This window comes from Nymphalis io, chromosome 8 (genome assembly GCF_905147045.1).
Source record: "Nymphalis io chromosome 8, ilAglIoxx1.1, whole genome shotgun sequence".
In the NCBI taxonomy this organism is placed as follows: domain Eukaryota; kingdom Metazoa; phylum Arthropoda; class Insecta; order Lepidoptera; family Nymphalidae; genus Nymphalis; species Nymphalis io.
Genome location: NC_065895.1, coordinates 12854753 through 12877415, shown reverse-complemented (window position 1 = coordinate 12877415; position 22663 = coordinate 12854753). Strand labels below are relative to the sequence as shown.

General features: G+C 33.0%; 1 protein-coding gene across 1 annotated transcript; it reads left to right on the top strand.

Moving 5' to 3' along the window:
* The first annotated feature begins 287 nt into the window (after positions 1-287).
* Positions 288-14968, top strand: LOC126770092 (sugar transporter SWEET1). Its single transcript, XM_050489250.1, has 5 exons — positions 288-467; positions 4522-4697; positions 8221-8500; positions 11598-11717; positions 13579-14968. The coding sequence occupies exons 2-5, from the start codon at positions 4528-4530 to the stop codon at positions 13693-13695; spliced, it is 687 nt and encodes a 228-aa protein (XP_050345207.1). The 5' UTR covers positions 288-467; positions 4522-4527; the 3' UTR covers positions 13696-14968.
* Positions 14969-22663: the final 7695 nt, after the last annotated feature.

Genomic DNA, 22663 nt, shown 5'->3' with positions numbered 1-22663 from the left:
TTCGTGTACGGACCTTTTACAGATTTGCATTGTATTACTCTAAGCTTCGACTTGCAGATATAGACGACGTATATGTTATATTACAAATTGTCACATATGTAAATGGAGTAGGTATTAGTAAAATACTTAGCATTTTCAAGAGTAAAATTTAAAAATTGACTATCGCTGTCAATGTCAATATTTACAACACGATTGCGGTTGGTACCTATGGCTTCGTCTTCGTGTCAAGAAATTCGTCGACATTTCCATCAAATGTCAAACGTCATTCTTTATCTTTAGTACTTAGTTGTAGTTTGTACTAGGTCCACTACATTTATTGAATCGCAAACTTCAGAAGAAGTTGTGTTGTTCTAGATTAGAATATTATTTTGAAAGTATACTTTATATAGTACAAAGTTTTTTAATATATATAATAAGCGACTTCAAGTTTAGTTGACGTATATACAAAACGCATAATATAAAAAAAGGTAAGATAGGTTGTTTTTCTTTTAAATTATAATAACTATATTATTTATAGCTTACATAATAATTAAAAATATATATATTTTGTTTCCATTATATTATTTACTTACAATCTTTTATTATATATATATAGTAACATTTTATGATGCAATACCTTATTTTAAATTGATTTTAATTTACAAACATTTTATTATAATATAAAATAAAAAAATATACTTTAATTTTTTACTTTCACTAAAATAATTAAATTTAGGTATTAAAAGATTTTATTATGTTATGTCAATGCATTTATTATAACTAAAATTGAATACCTATGAATACAAATTTAATATTACTAAACCAGCTACCTAAAATTTATACCAGTTGCTGAGAATTGGTAATTTTGTTGCTAAGTTGATAAATTAACATTTTTTTTCTCATACCCACTACTAAATGTTATACTAATTTTGTTGTTAATTTTAATAACATCTGCTTAAACAATAAACAAGGAAACATTTTTATAAGGTACATATTTAATAAAATCATTAAATAATATAATAAATTTATATTACATGAAATATAATGAGAGGTTATTAAAAATATTAATAAAAATAAATATATTAAATCTATTAGCTTAAATAAATTGATGTTGCATTAATCTGGACTTAAGGCATTTATTTCTCAAAAAATAATATAATTCACTTAATATGAGAAATACATGTTAATAATACAAGTAAATACAAAAATTATGGAACAGGTGGGTATTTGTAAATTCTTAATCTAGTTGGTTTAAGTTAACATTGTTGAGGGTATTAATATTATAGTTTAAAGTAAAAGTTTATCACCAAGCTACCGACTTTTCCATGTTAATACTTCCTTCCTCAGATAAGGTATTATATATTTCTACAATAAAATTCCTATAACTTTGATGCTTAAACAATTAAAATCTTATAGTAAAAAAGCTATCATAAATAATTAAATTACTTAATTTAAGATTATATAGATGATAAAAAATGAGTTGCTATGTAATTTATTTTGTGAAAAAGAAATTTTGTAAAAATCGGAATACCACAAACAGTGGTAGCTAAACATTTAATTTTATCATGAAAGTTATGTTACAAAACTACTTATCCTTATTGATTAAAACATATTTTGAATTTAATATAGAATGTTTGAGTATGTTTTTTGTAAACTACAGTTAAATTCTTAATGATACAATAGCTAAATACATTTTAAATCATAGAAATGATCCCTGTGTCATTTGGTATACCTTCAGAAAAACTTATAATTTTATTACCTAAAAAATTACTGAATAGAATTTAATGACAAATTAATGTAACCTATATGATGGCAACATTAATACAAGCACAAAGACTAGAATCATATTCTGGAGATAAAACATTTGGGAATTTTGCAAAACTTTGACTTTCATATACGATTTGTCAATTTACAGTTACTACCATAAATTGTTTTTCCATGAAGTATTAAATATGATGCATAAGAAGTTTTAAATATCATTGCTAAGCTTATCCAAGTAACTAATTGCAAAGTCATGTTGTGCTGCAAAAATTTGGCTGATTTAGAATTATTATTAAAGATATTGATCTTTTAAGATTCCGTAATATGACACAAGCTTGAAAGAAAATTTTTATTCAGACCAAACAGTATTGTAGGCAACGATATAATTACACAAAAAAAAAAAAACTTTATGAAACAAAAAGGTTGCAAGTAATTAATATTTAACAATGAAAAAAATGTATTGCTAAATTAGTACACTATAAATTAATAAATACTCTATATAAAAATACATACACCGTTCAGCTTCAAGTTGGGTTTGAAAATCTAACACAGATCATAATCTAATAATAAAATAACACTAATATTATAAATGCAAAAGTAACTCTGGGCTAAACCACTGAACTGAATTTTATGAAATTTTTTACGAAGCAGGCTTGAACCCCAAGAATAGAAATAGGCTATTTTTATATCTAACCTATCACGTAGACGAAGCCGCGGGCGAAAACTAGATATATTAAATGTCAGATATTTGTATGTGTCAACACAGCCACGTAACAATTTGTAAAGTATTTTTTATTATGTTGCATATTTTTTGCTGACTTTTTACTGTAACGGCCCAAGGTTACTTTGCAAATGTAATACTGCCCCATATTCAATTCAAATAGCAAACTGGCCCAGGGTTTGTCTTGGCGTAGGATAACGTTCGATCACATATGGCAATTTAGATGAATCTAACAATAAGGTTTTACATTGCCTTTTAAGTAAATTTGATGATATAAAAAAAACTGACTGACAAAGTTGTAATCTCATAAAAACGCAACCGTGTCTTATAAATGGTTTAATATCAGGTTATTAGGAGATTTAGAAGGATGTCCGACATATTGGAAACGAATGCATATTTAAATTAAAATTAAACCAATTTAACCAAAAAAACTATAAATATATATAAACAATTATCTAAGTACATAATTAAAATATCAGATGCCATTTCTTTTTTTAAGAACATATCTCTGTGTAAGGGTATACGCGGTATCCTTATTAACAGACAAGTGTAGTGACGTCAAATGTCGTCGGTGGGTGTGTAAATGACGCACTGGAGTCAATTGATGGTCATTTGTTTCAATAATATGCAAGGATGTGATTGTTTATGCCCGTACAGTCGAATGGTTTATTTTGAAGTCGTAAACGTACTATTCATTTTTAGAATAACATAACTCAAATTCTAGGAAAAATTTGTGTGATACTCTATTAAAAATGTTGTTATACGCCGAAATTAATTATGTAAAATAGACATTAATATCACTGAAAATTAATGGGAGTTTATTATAAAAAAAGATTATAAAAAAATGCGTACTTTGTATCATAAAATATGAAAAAAGTAAGGGAAAGTATATTTACACAAAATATAAAAATAAAATAAATTAATTGGGTACAAATACATTTTAAGACACAAATTGTAGCAAAGCGGTCTTATGACTATGTCTTCCAGACAAATTAGTACATCAGTTTGTACATTATGAACTCATTTCATTACTCACCTGTGTCGACAATCGACTTATGGTGATAACCTATTTTGATTCGTGTTTTCCAAAAATGTAATAATTATTATGGTCAATGTCGCATATCACTTTCAGACATTTCACGACCGTTTTCTGCGGTGAGTTTCGAGTTTTGGTGAAATTAGGGTATTTATTGATGATCACGTTGGGTTTAAAGCGATAAGCGGTAATACATAAATTATCAATTGCAGGAATTATATAAAAGTTTTACATCCCACAATACTCCTTAAAATATCTTATTGCATTTTATGCTTATTAAACGAGTTACCAGCTCAGTTACGTAAACAATGGCAAGTTTGATTTATTAATATCTACATCACATTATTTATCTTCATACATTAACAATGCTTCATGATTAAACATACGCTATAGCTCTGCGAATACATTCGTGATAATATTCTATTATTGCTTTTGGTTCAAAATATGTTCGCCTTCGTATCGTTTTTAAAAAAAAAAAAGTTAAATATTTTAAAAAGTTCGTTATCATCGATGTCCTTTTTTATTTTAAAATGGCACACTTAAATGTTATTATGGTTACTTTAAAACAGGTTTCTATTTTATGAACTACCTGGTTCTTTATTTAAATTAGCTTAAATGTTGGAAAGCAACACAATTTGCAACGAAAATGTTGATTTTGTTTCATAATGTATTTAGATTTTATCACAATTTATAAATTTAACTACCTAAAACCCAGCAGACATGGCCTTGTCTGTTGGTGGTGTCAACCAAGTGGGTAATATAAAACCTTCCAACATCCTTCATTATATAATAATAATAATTCATTATTACTATATATTCATATGTTTTATAGTCTGTAAAATATTTTATTTGTTTTTTTTTTTTTTAAATTGGGGAACTTATTGGGTTTAAGGTTAAGCTATTTTTTATTTACTTATATTTTCTATGGTATGTACTGTATGATTCAAAAATATTAAATAATCTATACGGAATCGAAAATAAAACTTTTTTTTTTCGACGGTAACACAATTTTTTCTTGTTACAGGTGAAAATGGAGGCGTTAGGCGATATCCTATTGCCTTACAAGGAACCTGTCGCGTTAGTGACACGAATTGTTACAATGGGTCAGATGTTCTCTGGCAGCTTCCTGTGTTACGATATATATAAACAGGGTAACACCAATGGGATACCAATTATGCCTTTCCTCGGTGGTCTTATCATGTGAGTTCAATTTACATTTTTTTTTTGGAATGGCAAAATTTCCTTAAATTGCGCTAATGTTTCGAAATTGTGTTTATTATACCTATCATAGAGAAGCGTAGGAAAATATTTTATTATATTAATAAATATTAAAACTAGAAATAATTCATAGAAATATATGTAAATATTTCTTAATTCAATTGGCTGTTTATTAGTTTTTTATGAATACAATTATTTAACATTAGATAAAAAAAAAAAAAATTGCAATAGCTAACACTTGTAAATCTCATTAGAATAATCGTATTCGAACATTTCATTTAATAAATAAACATTTCAACAAATCAGTGGCATGAAATATAGCGTTTATAATAACATTTTATACTTAATTGTATTCATATTTATTCGATTCAAGAAATCACGTAGACTCGAATCGATATAAGTAATTTTAATTATATTAAAGATGTATAATTACTCAGTTTTTTTATACTTATAAACAATTATTTGCTTGCGATTTGATAATAGCTCTGCTATATTACGTGCTACAAACAGTTTTGAAGAATATATTTTTCTTTATAATACAACACTATGCCACTTAAATAGTTCAATCCATTTTAATTTTCTCGCGGACATTCATAACGTCATTTATCACGAATCCATATTGAATATAACAGTTTATTTAGATCACGACCAATATCGTATCAATTCAATGACATCGTTATTTATATGTAAAATGTCCTGTCCTTGGAATCTAGTATGTCTACGTAGCGTGACGCGTCAATTACGATGTTAAACGTAACTGAACCACTCGACTACATCATCTCTTGTTTCAAAGTAGAGTTGCAAATCGAATATCAATCGATAATAATCTTAAGTTGTTATAAAAACATTTTTAGATAATTTCCAATCATATATTACTTAACCAATATAAACAAAAAATAAAATATATAAAAAAAATTCCATTTAATGCTATCAATTAAATACAATAACAAAGTAATGCGTGATGCGCAGCTTGTGAATGTCTCACTGCTGAGAAAAAGTGGCGCTTATTCCACCACACCGCTCCAATGTTGGTTGATACACACGTGGCAGATTTCAGTGAAATTTGACACATGGAGGTTTTCTCACGATGTATTCCTTCACCGCCGAGTCCGAGATGAATTAAAAGTGCAAATTAAGCACATGAAAATTCCATGGTGCTTGCTTGGGGTTGAACCCGCCATCGGTTAAGATTCACGCATTCTAACCACTAGGCCACATCGCCTGTATGATCATACATACATATAATCATACATACATATAATCATACAATAATTACTATTATTAATTAATTTAGGAAAAAAAACAAATGTTTCTCTTTACAGAGGTTGCCTGGAAGAGATCACTAAGTGATAATAAGGCCGTCTTTGCATACTATATGAACTACTTGTTCTTTTATATGTTTGTAAATTGTGTTCCATAAAGGATTAATAAATAATTAAATAAATAAAACCGTAACAATATTAATTGACGTATAGATTATGTTATCGTATCTCTAATAGCAATGTATTTTTTTTTCTAAGTCATCATATTATTGATTTATTATTATTTAACGAAAATATTAGGTAAATCTGTGAAAGAACCTCAACACCGTACAACCTCAAGTGAAGCGTGACCCTTGATGGGCAGACACGTTACTTGAACAACAGACCAAGATCAACGGTCACGTGTGAATTCTATAGAATATTTTTATATATAGGTATTGAAATGTGAAACAGTTATTTATAACTGTAATGCTATTCGTTTTCGTAGATATCTTTTGTCCATTAACCACGTGACTTTATTTTATACTCGTGCAAACTCGAATCCATTCATGTATAGGTTTTTTAACAAAGCCTAAAAAGGTTTGTGCCGTTTTATGTTATAAAAATTTAAACATTTATTAGAAATAAACAAGTGTCTTTTTAGTATATTTTATATATAATTTTATAGCTAAGACATATTCTACTATTGGTCATAACAAAATTAACGAATTTCATAAAGTGGCATAAAAAAGTGGCTTCGTAACTCCTCTATGATCAGGATATCATATGGTAAATGAAACAAAGTAAGTGCTTTTCACTGTTCACACAGTACAGTACAGTAACAGCCTATTAATGTCCACCTGCTGAGCCTCCTATCCCTTTTCAGGAGAAGGTTCACACATCTAGAATTAATTTGATCACTTTAGGATATTCAATTCCAAATATATACTCAGTAGCGAATCTAGACAGCGCGATTCAGGAATGTGACAGATTCAATCAACGCCATCTATCGCTACCGAGTAGTAATATACGAGTATAATATACGCCACTATACAACCTGTATTAGGAAATTACACAGAAAGGTATTTAAACTACGTACTGCATAGTTTTCGTTATATTTTTTAATACGTCACGCGTCGGTAGATAAATTGCAAATAGCAACCAAGGTCTTTCAAGTTAGATGTAACAGTTATAATATCATTTAGAAGTTCTTTCAATGTGTGCAAATCTGAGTGAAGACGTTTCACGGTAGACTGTTATCATCATGTACACGACCTTGACACGTTAGAAACAATGGGTGGAAAAAAAAAACGAGATAATTATTTTAAAAAATACCATGATTTTTGTCGGATTCCCATCGTATTATAAATTTGCTTAATAAATAAGTTCAAACCTACAACTACTAAAATTAGTCTTAATTTTTATTTCATCACAAATCATAAAGTAATGTTCACACTGTATCATGGACCCCAATCCATTAAGTATTTATTTTATCAACAGTCCTTGATCAAATAGGTTGGCGCTAGATTTGTTCGGCCTGGATTTGCACTAGTCGCATTCTGTTGACCTAAAACATCAAAGCTCTCATTAAAATGCATAGAATGGCATTATACTTTAACACCTATGGGGGCTATGGGGCATTGTATTTTTTATGACAACAATCTTTACAAATCTATATAAATAAATTAAATCGAAACGTTCGTCTATGATTTCGAAATAACTGCCTTGTTGGTCTAGTCATTTATCTAACCAGATTTAAGGTCTTGGCCAAACCCCAGGTCGGGCCTTTAAAAAGGAAAAGGGTTTTTAAGTCGAATATTCTCAGTAGCAGGAAGTTGGAAGTATGTACACTCCCGTGCCTTGGAAAGCACGTTAACCCTGAACTCTCCGATCGTGTTGGATTGCCGTTTTCTTATGAGAGTGAGGGAATGCAGAGTGCATCTGTATTTGCGCACACACTTGAGTTCACTGTCTGTATGTCTGTGTGTCACTATAATATGTCCTGAGCGGTCGGCTAATCTCTTAAGACTGGCCGCCGTTGCCGAACTCGGTCAGAAAGACACCATCATACTAAACAATGAACAATGAATATAATAAGTTTAAACCCTAAAATGTAAACAAATACAATAAATATTATATTTTGCCATTTACTTGTCAGTCTTATTAAGACATAATCAATGTCTTAATAACTAGCTAACATTTTGGGAGGTTTACCAAACTTATTATTGTTCTCATATTTTGACAGTCATTACCATATTTTTTAGGGGTCTCCTAAACTTGAAGTTCGGTTTTATCCTCCGCGACGACACAGTGATTCAAGTTAACTTCTTCGGTTTGACGCTGAGTATCCTGTACATTATGATATACTACTTTTACGCCAACAACAAGGGCCAGGTCTGGATGCAGATGGGCATAGCTGGTACGTTCAGTGCTGCTATGATCACTTACGCGGAGTTTGAAGATCCGAAGTTAATAGAGAACAGATTTGGAACAGTCATCACAGTGTTCATGTTTTATTTGATTGCATCGCCACTGTTAAATCTGGTAAGTACTTTATTGTATATTTTTTTATAAAAACTAAAGTAAATTACCACTGCTTTGCTAAGGCCTCTCCTTTTGGTAGAAATTTTGACAACCAATAAGGAAATGTGACTTTTATGTTGAATAAAGATTTTTGAATTTGATTTTGAGGAGAAGGTTTACAGCTTATTACCATGCTGCTCCAATGAGGGTTGTGGGAGACACATGCCAGTTTTTATTTATTTATTAATTTCCTGAAATCCGTTCACTCGTTTGAGTACCCATCATAGTAAAAAGTTTCAGCATAGTGGGAAATAATATTAGTCCAAACACCTATCGTTCTTTTTCTTTCCTTACGATAACTTATATATGTACATTTTCCTTGTCAAGATTCTGTCTATGTGTGTGTAAGTTTTGTTAGTGTACGATAAAAAATATTTTTATTATTAGTATTGTACGAACCAGCAGGACCTTAAACTTAACCTTCGGGTATCTAAAATAAGATCGCCGATACCCAAAAGGTGCAGGTTGCAGGTGCAGGTATTAAAAAATGTTTCTAAATTTGAATTTGTACGAAATAAGAATTAATAAAATATATAATTTAAAACCATTTTCAAATCAATTGGCCTTTTTAGTTGCATGGCAGTCGGGCATGCATCTTTCATATTGCAGAATATTAGTAACGTTACTCTGAACGAAGTGAATTTTATAGAGATAAGTATGTATGATAAAAAATATTTAAAATCTGGTTTACTTTGAACTGTTGATCTGTTTTATTCAAATAAAGGTATAGTTACCTTATGATATCATAATGCGAAAATAAGTATGTTTGTTACAATTTCACGGCTTAATTACTTAACAAAAAAAGACAAGGTTAGACTAGCCCCTCAAGCGGGCGGAATCGAGTAGTTGATAACGACTCCTACAGCTGATACAACAGTAATCGTTGTTGTCTCTGTAACATAAATGAAAATCAGTGAAAATATAATCACATTTGCGTTATGCATTATATATTTATAATATTGTATAAATATATTAAACTGTAGACATATTTTGATGCGCACGCGCATACTCGAACATGGTTCGTTGACCTTCTCATATCTTGTTATTGAGGAATTTTATTATTTTGCATAATTTTGTATCATTCTTTTTAGACTAAATTTAACCGCAATTCAATTAACATTTGACATTAAACGTATTTCTTACCTATTCTAGCTGTGACTCGGATTCACCCATGTTTGCAAAATTGGATGATGTTTGTGGTTAATCCGTCCCTTAGAATCGTAGGGTCAAGTTATATAACCACAATAAGGGCTAGTTTCTAATTTCGCATTTGATATTATTTCATAAGTTACAATATGATAAATGCTAAAAATATTCTCTATCTATCTTATCTGTGCGTCATCTATCTTGTTAGATTGTTTACGCGGAAATTTTACGAATAGTTATGCTTAAATCACCCTTTTTTTGATACATATACTGAAATGCTTCTGTCAAATATTCGTCTCCATTGTTTGCTTAATCAGTTTAATTTACCTGGTGGAGCTTTGCGCAGGCCCGTCTAGGTGGGTACCACCCACTCATCGGATATTCTGCAGCTAAGCAGTAATACTTAGTATTGTTAGGTTTTTGTTTGAAGCATGGGTGTGGCGCAGGGGACATAACAACATCATCAAAAATATTTCGTTAACGTCACTTACGTTGCAATAGAATAAAAAATGATTAATTAGTCCGATCAAGGATACAACGATCAACTAAATTCTTGACGGGCATAATAGTAGAATTTTTGCTAACCTGCACATTGTATGAAGAACTATCTATAATTGAAATGATACATTTTTATTATATTTCTGTTAGAAACGACAATTTTATATGTCAACCATATAATATTTCATTCAGAAATAAGCTTTTTTTGCTTTCTAGACGTTTTTTTTTAACGTTATTATGTGTTTTCGATATACAACTGTAGCGGTTTATACAGCGTATAAAACCAAGGAATTGATATAATTCTTATTTAGTTGAGATGGCCTAGTGGTTAGAACGCGTGAATCTTAACCGATGATCGTGGGTTCAAACCCGGGCTTTTCATGCGCTTAATTTGTGTTTATAATTCATTTCGAGCTTGACGGTGAAGGAAAACATCAACCCGCATGTGTCTAATTTCATTGAAATTCTGCCACATGTGTATTCCACCAACCAGCATTAGAGCAGCGTGGTGGAATAAGCTCTAAACCTTCTCCTCAAAAGGGAGAGGAGGCCTTAACCCAGCAGTGTGACATTAACAGGCTGTTATTGTATTGTTATTTCGTTTGTATGATATTTTTGTCATTTCCAGAATTATTAAAAATCTTTATATATTATATTTTTCTTATGTTATCATAGGAAAAATATAATTATATTCTTATACCTAATTCATAATTATTGTAATAACGATTACGTAACACTGGTTAAGGAAAGACGTGATTAACACAAATTTTTCCTTACTTATCCAACGGCTAAATATATAACTCATTGGTGTACAGGTTAGCTTGTATGGGTGTAGATTCCAAAAGCCCAAGTTCAAATCTCGGAATGGGTCAAAAAAAATCTATCAAAACTTTCTCAATTTCAATTTGTCAGATAGTCGGAGTTAGGAAGATGACGTTGTCACATTCTTGTGCCTAAACTAAAAACCGTTTTTACCTCCTTATTTCTCTTCGGTCGCATCGGATTGCCGTCCCATTACAGTGAGGGAGTAGATAATGCATATATGTTTGTTAATATGATGTCTACTTTATTGGTGATATGGCTTTTTTGCAATCTCGTCTGGGTAGGTACCAGCCACTCATCAGATATTCTACTGCAAAACAGCAGTACTTGGTAATGTTGTGTTCCGGTTTTAAGAGTGAGTGAACCAGTGTAATTACAGGCACAAGGGACATAACATCTTAGTTCCCAAGTTGGTGTCGCATTGGCTATGTAGACGATGATTAACATTTCTTACTGTGCCAATGTCTTAGGTCGTTGGTCCATAAGCTCGTCCGCCTTCCTATTCAATAAAAAAATTGTATCTCGCGTACAGTTAACTTATCTGGTTGCTATTTTTATAAGGTATTATATTATTTACATGCTATTATTACAGAAACACATTATCAGAAACAAGAGTACGGAGGGCATGCCCTTCCCCATAATCTGCTCCGGCACCATCGTGACCTTCATGTGGCTGCTCTATGGAATCATTCTAAAGAACAAGTTCCTTGTTGTAAGTATTTATTTCATTTTTAATTAATAATATAAGTTATGGTATCACAAAAGCGGAGATTTAAGGAGAGGAGAAGAAAAATTTATCGGACTGAGTCTAAGTCGATAAGAGAGGCAGGAATAACAATATCCTATGAATTGGATTTGGTTTTATACAAAACATCTTTTGTCTCCGTCTAACTCCGATTTTGTGAATAGAAGACCTCAACATTACACTGATAACACATACTATATATGTTATAATAGGTGCTTTTTATTCATTTATTTATTTAGGGTTACCAACATCATATACAGTAATAATTACAAATTAATCGCTTTAAAAGTAAAAGTTGCCATACTTATAGGTAACCACGACATGCAAAAAATACACTAAGCATTTAAAATAATAATGAAAGAAAAGAAATACATAAAAATTAAATACAAAAACAATTTCGAAGTATAATATAAAATATAAGTGGTATTGGTTTTACAACATATTTATTTTCTATATAATTTTTAGAATATATATTATCTTTTTCAAATATATTGTATCTAGTACTTAAGCCAGTGATAATAAACATTGACCCAATCGACCGTCAAAACTATAACAAAATAAAACCGTAAAAATAAACATGTTTAAGCGCGCATCGTTTATAGACTTAAAAAATCTTTTTTTTTTTATATATATATAGGATATGTTATAAATTTAATTTTCTCTGTTCAAATTACTTAAACTAATACTAGAGGGCGACCGAGTTTCGGCGGGAAAAATATTACAGATTTAAAAGCAAAATCATCCATATAAAAAAATTGAGCCAAATTGTTCTAGCTTTTTGGTGATACGAAAATTATTTTACATATACAAGAATTGCTCATTTAATTAAGATTATATGAAATATATGTGTGTGCGTGAGATATACTACATATAGATTTATAAATACTAGCTGTTCATTTCGACTTTCTACGGGTAAATTCGTACACCCTTTAACATAAACCCCATTCGCATTTATAATATTAGCAAGATAAAATGTTAAAATATACTTTTTTATAGTTGCTTTATAATATTGCATATAAATCGTATAATTAATTAATCCTAAAAATATCAATTTAATGTAATTTTACTGGTGGTAGGGCTTTGTGCAAGCTCGTCTGGGTAGGTACCACCCACTCATCAGATATTCTACCGTAACACAGCAGTACTTGATATTGTTGTGTTCCGGTTTGAAGGGTGAGTGAGCCCAGTGAAATTACAGGCACAAGGGACATAAAATCATAGTTCCCAAGGTTGGTGGCGCATTGGCTATGTAAGCGATGGTTGACATTTCTTACAATGCTCGTCCGCCTTCCTATTCTATAAAAAATAAATTAAATTAAATCAGTATAATTTCAATAGCAGTTAGTTACGCTGTTTAACATACTACCTGTAATTTCGAAGATAAGATAAGGTAACTATTATCAACATGATAACAACATGATTAAGTTTTAATTTGAGACTTGTATTAATATTATTTAAAAAAAAGTATTACTATATTTTCTAATACAGAAATAATATTCATTAACAATGATATGTATTTTTTATTATTATTTCGTCATGTATCTAGTCACGAACTTCACGTTCACTATTTACGCCTTAATAATGACAGACCCGGCATAGACCCTACTCATGCGTAGCCTTTTGGTTAACTAAACACAGATATTAAGACGAACCATGTAGATACACACCAAAAAAATAAAAAAATAAATCGAACCATAGACTATTTTTTATGATTTAACTTAGCATACACACGTAAATAAATATTTCCAACGAGTTATGAAAATACCTGTTTCTATCTATTAAAACCGTGTTTATTTTTTCAAAATAATACTTTTTTTTTAAATTTCAGCTTCAAAACGTAGTAGCGTTTACTCTGGTCGGATTCCAGCTGTCACTGTTCGCTATTTACCCATCTAAACCAAAGAGCAAGGACAAGACCAAGACGAAAGCGAAGAAGACAAACTAAACTAAAATAGCTGCGAAAATAATCAAATTAAACAAATTTAACATCAATTTAAAATCATACAAAATCAATTAGAAAAAGTTTTTTATAGTTAAAGTTATATTTGATAAAACTGTACGTTATTACGGTTTAAGAATTTATTTCTTAAAAAGAGAGAAAACAATTCACTTAAAATAATATGAGTATGACAAAACCACGATGCGATATTACGTGTCGCCTGTGTTATAGCTATTAGATAGCAATTAATCTTATTGTATTATTTCGTAAAAAAACTCTACATTTAGATAATCAATGACAATCATGATAAATTATTTCTTATGTGTGTCATATGGTGATATCGATTTCGACAAAATTGCGATGATAAATCGTCATTTTTTCAATTACTGTGAAATTCTTTCTTGTTAACAATGTATAACTGACGCATATAGAAAACTTACAACCTATAAATTTGTATAATGTATAAAAAGGTCATAAGCTATGCAAATTTTTATGAACAAAAATATAATTGATATAAACAAACATTCGATATTTGATAAATATCTTGTGAAAATAACGTTGTTATATATTTAATACTAAAGCTTAAAGCAAATACAGCTGTTCTCGTTATACTACCAGTGTATTTTACTTATTTATAAGAAAGATTATTTGCTCGATAAAATATTTGAAGACATAATGTTTGTTTTTCATTCCAGTTTTTATAATATTAATTATATAAGTAAGCTCAAATGAAGTATTCATATAATTTTATATTATTTTACAATTAATAAACAAACTAAAAGTAATGGTAGTCCCATGTTGGGCGCCAAATTAGCTAAAAATGAAAGAAATAAATAGTTGTTTAGTTACATCTGTTTCGTTCTTTCCAAACGTCAAATTAATATGTATTATATATGAAATTATATTATCTATTTACTTAAATATTTGATGCATTTATGTTAATAAGATTGCATTCAATCATTTTTCATTATATATAATTTTTGATCATACAATGAGTTGCATTTGTTACGGTACAAAATGTAAATAAATAAACATTGAGCTATATTTTATGTATATTTCCATTAAACCAATTACATAAATTACATTTCTTAAAATAGTTAATTATATAACATGATGTTGTATTTTAAATAAATAATTATTTTCGAATGATAAATGTATTTAGAATGTGACAATGTTGTATTTTTTGAAGTTACCAATTACTTTGTGACTTGTGATACATGTGAACATGTTGTTGTGTAATTGTGAACTATTATTATAATTAAAGTGATTTTTTTACGAGTTTTATGTTATTTCTTTTTTATTCCTTAATATTATTCTTCTATTTGTAGCATTTTTCGAGTACTTCGACATAAGTATCGAACATGGATTATTATTTTTGTATGTTATAAGTTGGAAACATCAGTTAAGTTCTACTTCTTCTAGCCACTTGACCATCAACCGAGTACAATGGGAAATAAAATAATAATTAATGAAATAACTCAATAATGAAATAATTATTTCTAAATTTGTATTTAGTTTCTCGGAATTTTATTTTTGAATGATGCGTAGAATTGTACCAGGACCATGCTCTCGTTGGCAGAAGTGTTCTCGACGTCCATACGCGCCTTCTCAAAGGGAAATACGTTTGGGAAGTTTTCCATCGGCACCGTCATGTTCATGAAGCGATATGTTCCCTAAAAATACTTTTGCTAGTATGTATTGTGATTTTTATGCCCTAACAGCTTTAGGTAAACGAAGAAATTAATAATAAAAAAATAATAATAAACTCAGTTAAATATTGGCTGGAAGTGAATAAATTAATTTTGTTTTTTTTTTTAAGTTAGCCTGTTCTTTGTTACGCACTTCAGGCAGCCCCGGAGGCAATTGCCTTTCGAAATTATCGAAAACAATTCTATATTTGGGTTGCACAATATATTTTGTAAATACCGAAACAGCTCTAACGATTTGACAGAAATTTTGGATTTAGATAAAGTTCTGCAGTGTAAGTTTATCTATATAGTTATAAAACATATATAATACATATGTATATTGCGAATACTTAGCCTTCTGCAGAACTTAATCAAACTCAGTGGGACTACCGTGACCCGCGCATCGCTTCTTCCCATTACACTCTTGTGTTAACAGTTCATTCAAATTAGAAACCTTCGGCTTCAGCCAAAATTTTGGCTCATTTTGGCCATAGCCGAAGGCTCGGTCGGACACCAGACAAAACATAATATCATAATATACACTTACAGCGGGTAGAGGACATGTGATGCCATACGTAAGAAGTGTAGGAGTGAAAACTTTTTCGTAATTCAATAAATCGCAATACTTGTAATGCAATTCTATAAACGACCGTCTGTATTCATTGTGAAGGAACTCGTAGAATACTAAATGTACCTGAAAAATTATAGACATTTTCTTATTCGTCACAAGTTTTAATATTAATCATAAATAATAAGGTATACCGTATTGTTTTTTAATTACAAACCGATACATTATTGGTCCATTGTTGTTTCAGGGTTGCCTCAATATTAATTTTGTAAACGCCCTTCCTGCTATATCGTCTGATATCAAATGTGTAGTTATGAAAATATTTTTTATTTAGGTGTACTATTTTGGCTCTCTCTGGTATCACTTGAACACCCTGCAAGATAAAATAGGATATAAATAACAATCACGTCGGGCAGAGGTGCTCCAGCACCGTCGACGGCAGTGATAGGTACTTCGCTTGTGGTGAGATTGGCCACAGGGCGAAGAATTGCACCTCTCGATGTCGATGGAGTGCCCTTTGAGCGCGGACATGGGTCGTCCTTCGGCTCACCGTCTTGGCGCCAAAGCGTGCTGACCAATGAAGCGAAGAAGGAAGAACAAAGCTTCTCCTGTCTTAACCCAGACGACCGCCGAGGCTCTCGCCTCAGCACTGGGCCCTAGCCCGCAGGAGGCAATGGAAGTCTCAATTCGCGGGTGTAGGGGTGATCCAGGTAAACCTTAACCACTGCCGCAACTTTCAGCAATTGCTGATGCAGACCGATGCGGAACGGTCTACAGGTCTTGCGATCTTAGCGAAGCCCTATAATGTCCTCGACCACACTCGCTGGTTTGGGGAAGTCACTGAAACCGTCGCCGTGTCGCCGTCTTCAGGCAGGTGGTGAAGGGGTTCCACCTTGTTCCCTACTTGAAAGGGGGCAGGGGTTTGTGGATGTTTGATGGGGCTCTTTGGCCATCGTAGGGTTGTTACGTCTATCCCAATAGGTCCCTCGCCGGCTATGAGGTGTAGCTAAACGGGCTGGCAAGCTGCATACACAGATGCCTACCCTGTCCCTTGATTGTCTTAGGGTTACTTCAACGCTCACTCCAGGGCTTGGAGTAACCCCAGAGACGATCCAAAAGGAGATACGTTACTCGAGTTTTTCGTTTTTAGCGGCTTTTCTAGACCTCTGGTTACTGAACCGAGGTTGGGAGAGCACGTACGTGCGGTAGCAGGGTGAGTCATCGATCTCACATGGCGCCCGCTGCCATTCGCATGGTGTCAGGATGGCGCATTGCGGAAGAGGTGGTCACACTATTCGACCATAACTACATCGTATTCCATGTAGCTCTCCGCTGTCCTAAACACTCTATTTAGCATGGAGGAGGCAACCCGCTGCGTTGATGGTCCCTTAAGCAGCTTAACCGCGACTTTCCACTGCCTTCGTTGCGGCCTGGCCAGAAAACGCCGAAGAGGTCTTGTCCGATCCAGAGGTGGAGTCGGTTCGGGATACGATGACGTCAGTCTGCGACGTCTCTATGCCTCGAGCGGGCCGCCCTGAGCGTCGGGCGGTGTACTGGTGGTCAGCACAGATCGCACAACTGCCTGAGTCCTGTCTGCGCTCGCGTCGTGAGTGAGAGAAGGCGAGCAACACTATATCAGAAAGCTGCAGCATAGGAGGCGTTCCGGGAAGCCAAGTTGGCACTTCGAGTCGAGATCTCAAACGCCAACGCTCGTTCCTGGGACGAGCTCCTGGAGGGACTCGGCAGAGATCCGTTCGGGCGTCCATACAGTATGGTGTTGGGCAAATTGCGCCCGTGAATGCCCCAACCTTAGATTGCGGCAACCGTCCTAGCGCGCTTTCCGCCCTTAGATATTCTGACGAATATGGATGCGAGGGTCTATCACTAGACCCGCATCCTCCGTCAGAATAGTGGAAACTAGCCCCCTCCGAGTGCGCTCGAGGCGTTGAAGCGGCGGGAGCACTGGAGGGCTCTTGCGACGTAATGTCACCGTTTCTGCGAAGAACAGTACGCGCGCAAGCGCGTCGTTGGAGCAATCCTGCCAGCCTTCGAAGCCTGGATGGGACGAAAGTGACGAGTCACCTTCCGACTTACGCAATGATCGGTCACGACTGTTTTTGAGTATACCTGTGTAAATTCGGAAGCGAATCGATGGCGATGTGCTACCACTGCGGTGCGGACCGGGACACCGCTCAGCAGACGCTTGAGGCATACCCCGCGTGGAATGCGGAGATGTAGATCCTGATCCGCGAAGTCGGACAAGACCTGTCCCTGCGAGCAGTCATGTCGGCGATGTTCCGCAGGGAAATGGCGTGGAGGGCCGCAGCCTCCTTCTGTCAGATCCTCATGGGCCAGAAGGAGACGGTGGAGCGGAAACGGAAAAGGGCCGATCCTGCTCGGCGAAGACGGCGTCGGCTCGGCCCTCTCACAGTCCCGACGCCCAGGGCTTAAAAGATAGGGCGTAACCCTGGGGCCGTGAATGGGTGAGGTGGGGGCCTCGCATGTCTTATTTCAGACGGCCCTGAAGAGGACGGCAGCCGGGATGGCCTCGCGCTGCCGTACTCACTAGCGAGGAGTGCGGGGTGGAGGGGGGGCGAGATTACCTTCGCCCCCTGAGGAGAGCTCCGCCGAGCCACTAGCGGAGCAAAGCACTTGAGAGGCCGCGGATGCTTTATATCAAAACGATCCCGTAGCCTCTTCGATCCGTGCCGAGGACGGCCATCGCACTGGTTTTAGTGGGTAAGAATCCCACATAACCCAGATCCCAACCCCCTATGGGAGCTAGATACCTTACTGAAGGTTTCCACTACGTGAAGAAAAAAAAAGGATATAAATAACAAGATATCATAATCTACGTTGGATCGCTAAAAATAATTAAATTTAATATTTAATTAATATTTTGTAAGACTATGGCTAATATTCTGCTAATCTGTTCAAGCAAATGAAGAAATAAATTCACACAAACAACATAGTCTAATTTAGAAAAACTATTAACGACTCACACAAAAAACTGGGAAAATTATAACTGAAACTATAAACACAAGATGATAAATGGTGTAAGTCATTTTAAAAATAAATGAAACAAATATCTCAATATAACAAATATTACAACAGCATTCACTTCAGCCGCTTAAAGTCAAATTGTAAAATAAATTTCTATTATATTTCTATTAAACATTATGAGATAATAATAGCTGTATTTTCATTATCCAACAATACAATCCTTTCTATTGTTATAAATGTATATTAATATGTTTTTAATGTTTGTAATGAAAGTACGATTAAGGTGATCGATGAATAATTTCAACCTCCAAATAATAATAAAATAATCTTTATTATTTAGTAGCTATATACAGACATTTTTATAAAATACAAAATTAAAACAAAAATAACAAAATACACATTACAAATTTAAAGCAGAAACACGCCGTCTAAAAGATTGCCTGTGGCATTGTACCCAAGACGCTGGCACTGATGCCTCTCTGCACCGCTAGACTCAATATATAGAATAAATGTGTAATTAAAATTATAAAAATTGTAGAAACATTAAAAAATATATATATAATATTTATTAATTTTATTGTATCCAAATGATAAAAAGTTTTTTAGAAATGGTAATATATTCTTTCTTCATTTAGAATAATGCAGCGATACCCAACCTTTTCTTTATAGGGGCCACAAACACGTGTTAATCATGGTGTCACGGGCCGCAAACAAAAAATATTTAGGTAATGATTTCTTAGGTTTCGGGATTGTTACAAATTAAATTAAACAACTATGAACGGACATTTTTTTTTTCATTTCATGACGTTTTAAACCCTGCAGTGTCCGTGGCCAAAGGTTGTTGTTTAATTCAAATTATTTAGGTGTTAAAAAAAACCTTTGAAATTTAATAGTTGAAGGTAAAATATCACCAGGTGGGCCAACCACAAAAGTGCGGCGGGCCGCAGGTTGTGTATCGCTGGAATAGTGAAAGCAAAAAATGTAAGATAAGTTATTGGGACGGAACTTTGTCAAAATATTTTGAAATGTCAGTTTCTCGAGTGAAGGAGCGAAGGTGGCAAAGAATTTCTTTATTAATGTAGGAAGGTAAGCTTAACTACAGCAACTCTTGCATGCTCTCTTTCCACTCATTAGTATAATCAATAATCGGCCGAATACTGAAACGTCCCTCAAATCTCTAAAATAACACCGGGGTAAGTCTTTAGCAAAAAGTCACTCTAACAAACAAATAACAACTAAAGCTAATAGCGATAACCACCGAGTCATCGACGTGAGTTTGCCTCTACAGCTACCGGGCAAACCGCGCGTGTCTCAGATCCAAAAGGTCGCTCATTCTGATTGCATGCGAATTGTAATATGAATAGTATCTTTTTTCTGTACTATATATATTGTTTTCCAACATGTGCGACAGTATTCAGATTACATTTGAAAAAATAATACGAAAATTATTACTTTTACGGATTGAAGGGTTTTCTCCAAGAAAGTACTATGAAAATACTTTTTGTATTCTGCCATTTTTAAATAATTTTAAAGTTATTTACTGAATCTGGTCTTTTTTAAAGGACCATCTCGAGGCTAAAGGTCAAGTTATCTTCGTGTGAACAAAGGTAGACAAAACCAACAAATTCAACTGAATATAATCACTACGTTTTTAATTGAATTGCCCTAGCATGAGTAACATAACTTCTAATATTAATTTATAAAATAGTAAATTTTATTGAAGTCCTTGCCTGTGGTTCAATGAAACTTCAAACTCTACTTGTGCAGCATTTGCTTACTTTTCTTTATTTAATAATTTCGGGATGTAGGTATGACGTATAATTTATGAAGAAATTATAATATTCTTTTATCCTGTCAAATGGTACATCAATATTGTCAGCTTATTATGTACAATTCTTTAAGTTAATAAAAGCCAAGTTTCCTTTTGGTTTTGTCTTTTATGTATCAATTTTATTAACTTAAAATATGTCTCAAGATAATTTTGTCGATACTACACATTCTTTTTCTCAAGCCACGATGTCTCGCTATCTACGACCTGACAGATTCTAACCGACCGAGTTCTAAAAATTCTGATTTAAAATGGACGCATTGGCGGTTTAGGTTTACAAATTTTTTATCCGAAGAAATTACTATTAATACTCCTGATTCTATGAAGCTGATGCTATTGGTAAATTATTTAGCACCAACTATTTTTTCATATATTCGAGATTGTAAATTTTACGAAGATGCAATAAAAATACTTGATAATATCTACATAAAATCTAAAAATGAAATTCTAGCACGACACGTACTAATTTCTTGAAAACAGCGTCTGGAAGAATCTATTTCTGAATATACAAGAATTGAAACTCTTGGCTTATGACTGTATCTTTCGAAATGTTACTGCCGAAAAACATGAACAGCAGACAATTAGAGAAGCATTTATTGCTGGCATTACATCTCAGAAAATTCGAGAACGTCTTTTGGAGAACAATACAATTACTTTGGATGAGGCTTTAAATCAAGCTATATCACTAGAAAATGCAGAACGAAGCTCAGAAATAATTACTGGGAATACAAATTCATTACAACTAAATACTTTCTCAAATAATGTGACTGATTTGAATCCAAATGTGGCTGTATCCACTTTACAGCGAAGACGCTGCTTCTTTTGCGGTGGAAATATACACCAAAGAATAAAGTGTCCTGCCTTTAAAGTGACATGTCAACTGTGTTCTAAACAAGGTCATTTTGCTAAGGTCTGTCGAAGCAATAAACAACAAACTGCAAATTCTCTAACTACAGACTCAGACGTAAATTATAATTTAAACAAAAGTTTCTTAGCTGGGTCGCCTAATGGTTTACTAAAAGCTACTATACCAGTTTTTATAAATAATATACGCGCTTATGCATTAATAGACACAGGAAGCTCTGTTAGTTTTATAGACAAAAATTTAGTGGAAATAATGAAACTAAAAATACGACCCTGCAAACAGACTATTACTTTAGCATCGTTGGCACATGTATCATTCGTAGAAGGTATGTGTTATGCTTCGGTTAAACTAGATTGCCATGTCTATGAACAACGTCAACTCTTAATAGTTCATAATCTTTTATGTGCGGATGTCATTATAGGCCATGATATACTGAAAGATCATTCGACATTAGAATTTAAATTTGGAGGTAATAGAGAGCCTTTAAAAATATGCAATGTTATGAATGCATCTATTCCACCTGTGTCTTTATTTACTAACTTGGCACTGGATATTCAACCCGTGGCGGTAAAATCTAGACGATATAGTAAAGCAGATAGCGATTTTATAAATACTTAAATTTCAAATCTTCTAGCAGATGGAGTTATGGAACCTAGCATTTCACCTTGGTGTGCTCAAGTCCTTGTTACTGGAGGAGGAGTACACCGAAAACGCTTAGTAGTAGATTATTCAAAAACTATCAACAGATTTACACTTTTAGATGCATATCCTTTACCAAATATAGAAAATATAATATCTAAAGTTGCAAAATATAACTATTTCAGTCAAATTGATTTAAAAAGTGCCTACCATCAGATTCCAATACTAGAAAAAGAAAAACTTTATACTGCTTTTGAAGCCTGTGGTAATCTATATCAATTTACAAGAATACCGTTTGGAGTCACAAATGGAGTAGCAGCATTTTAACGAGCTTTAAATTTTATAATTAACACAACACCTGAAAGGTATATTTTGCTATTTAG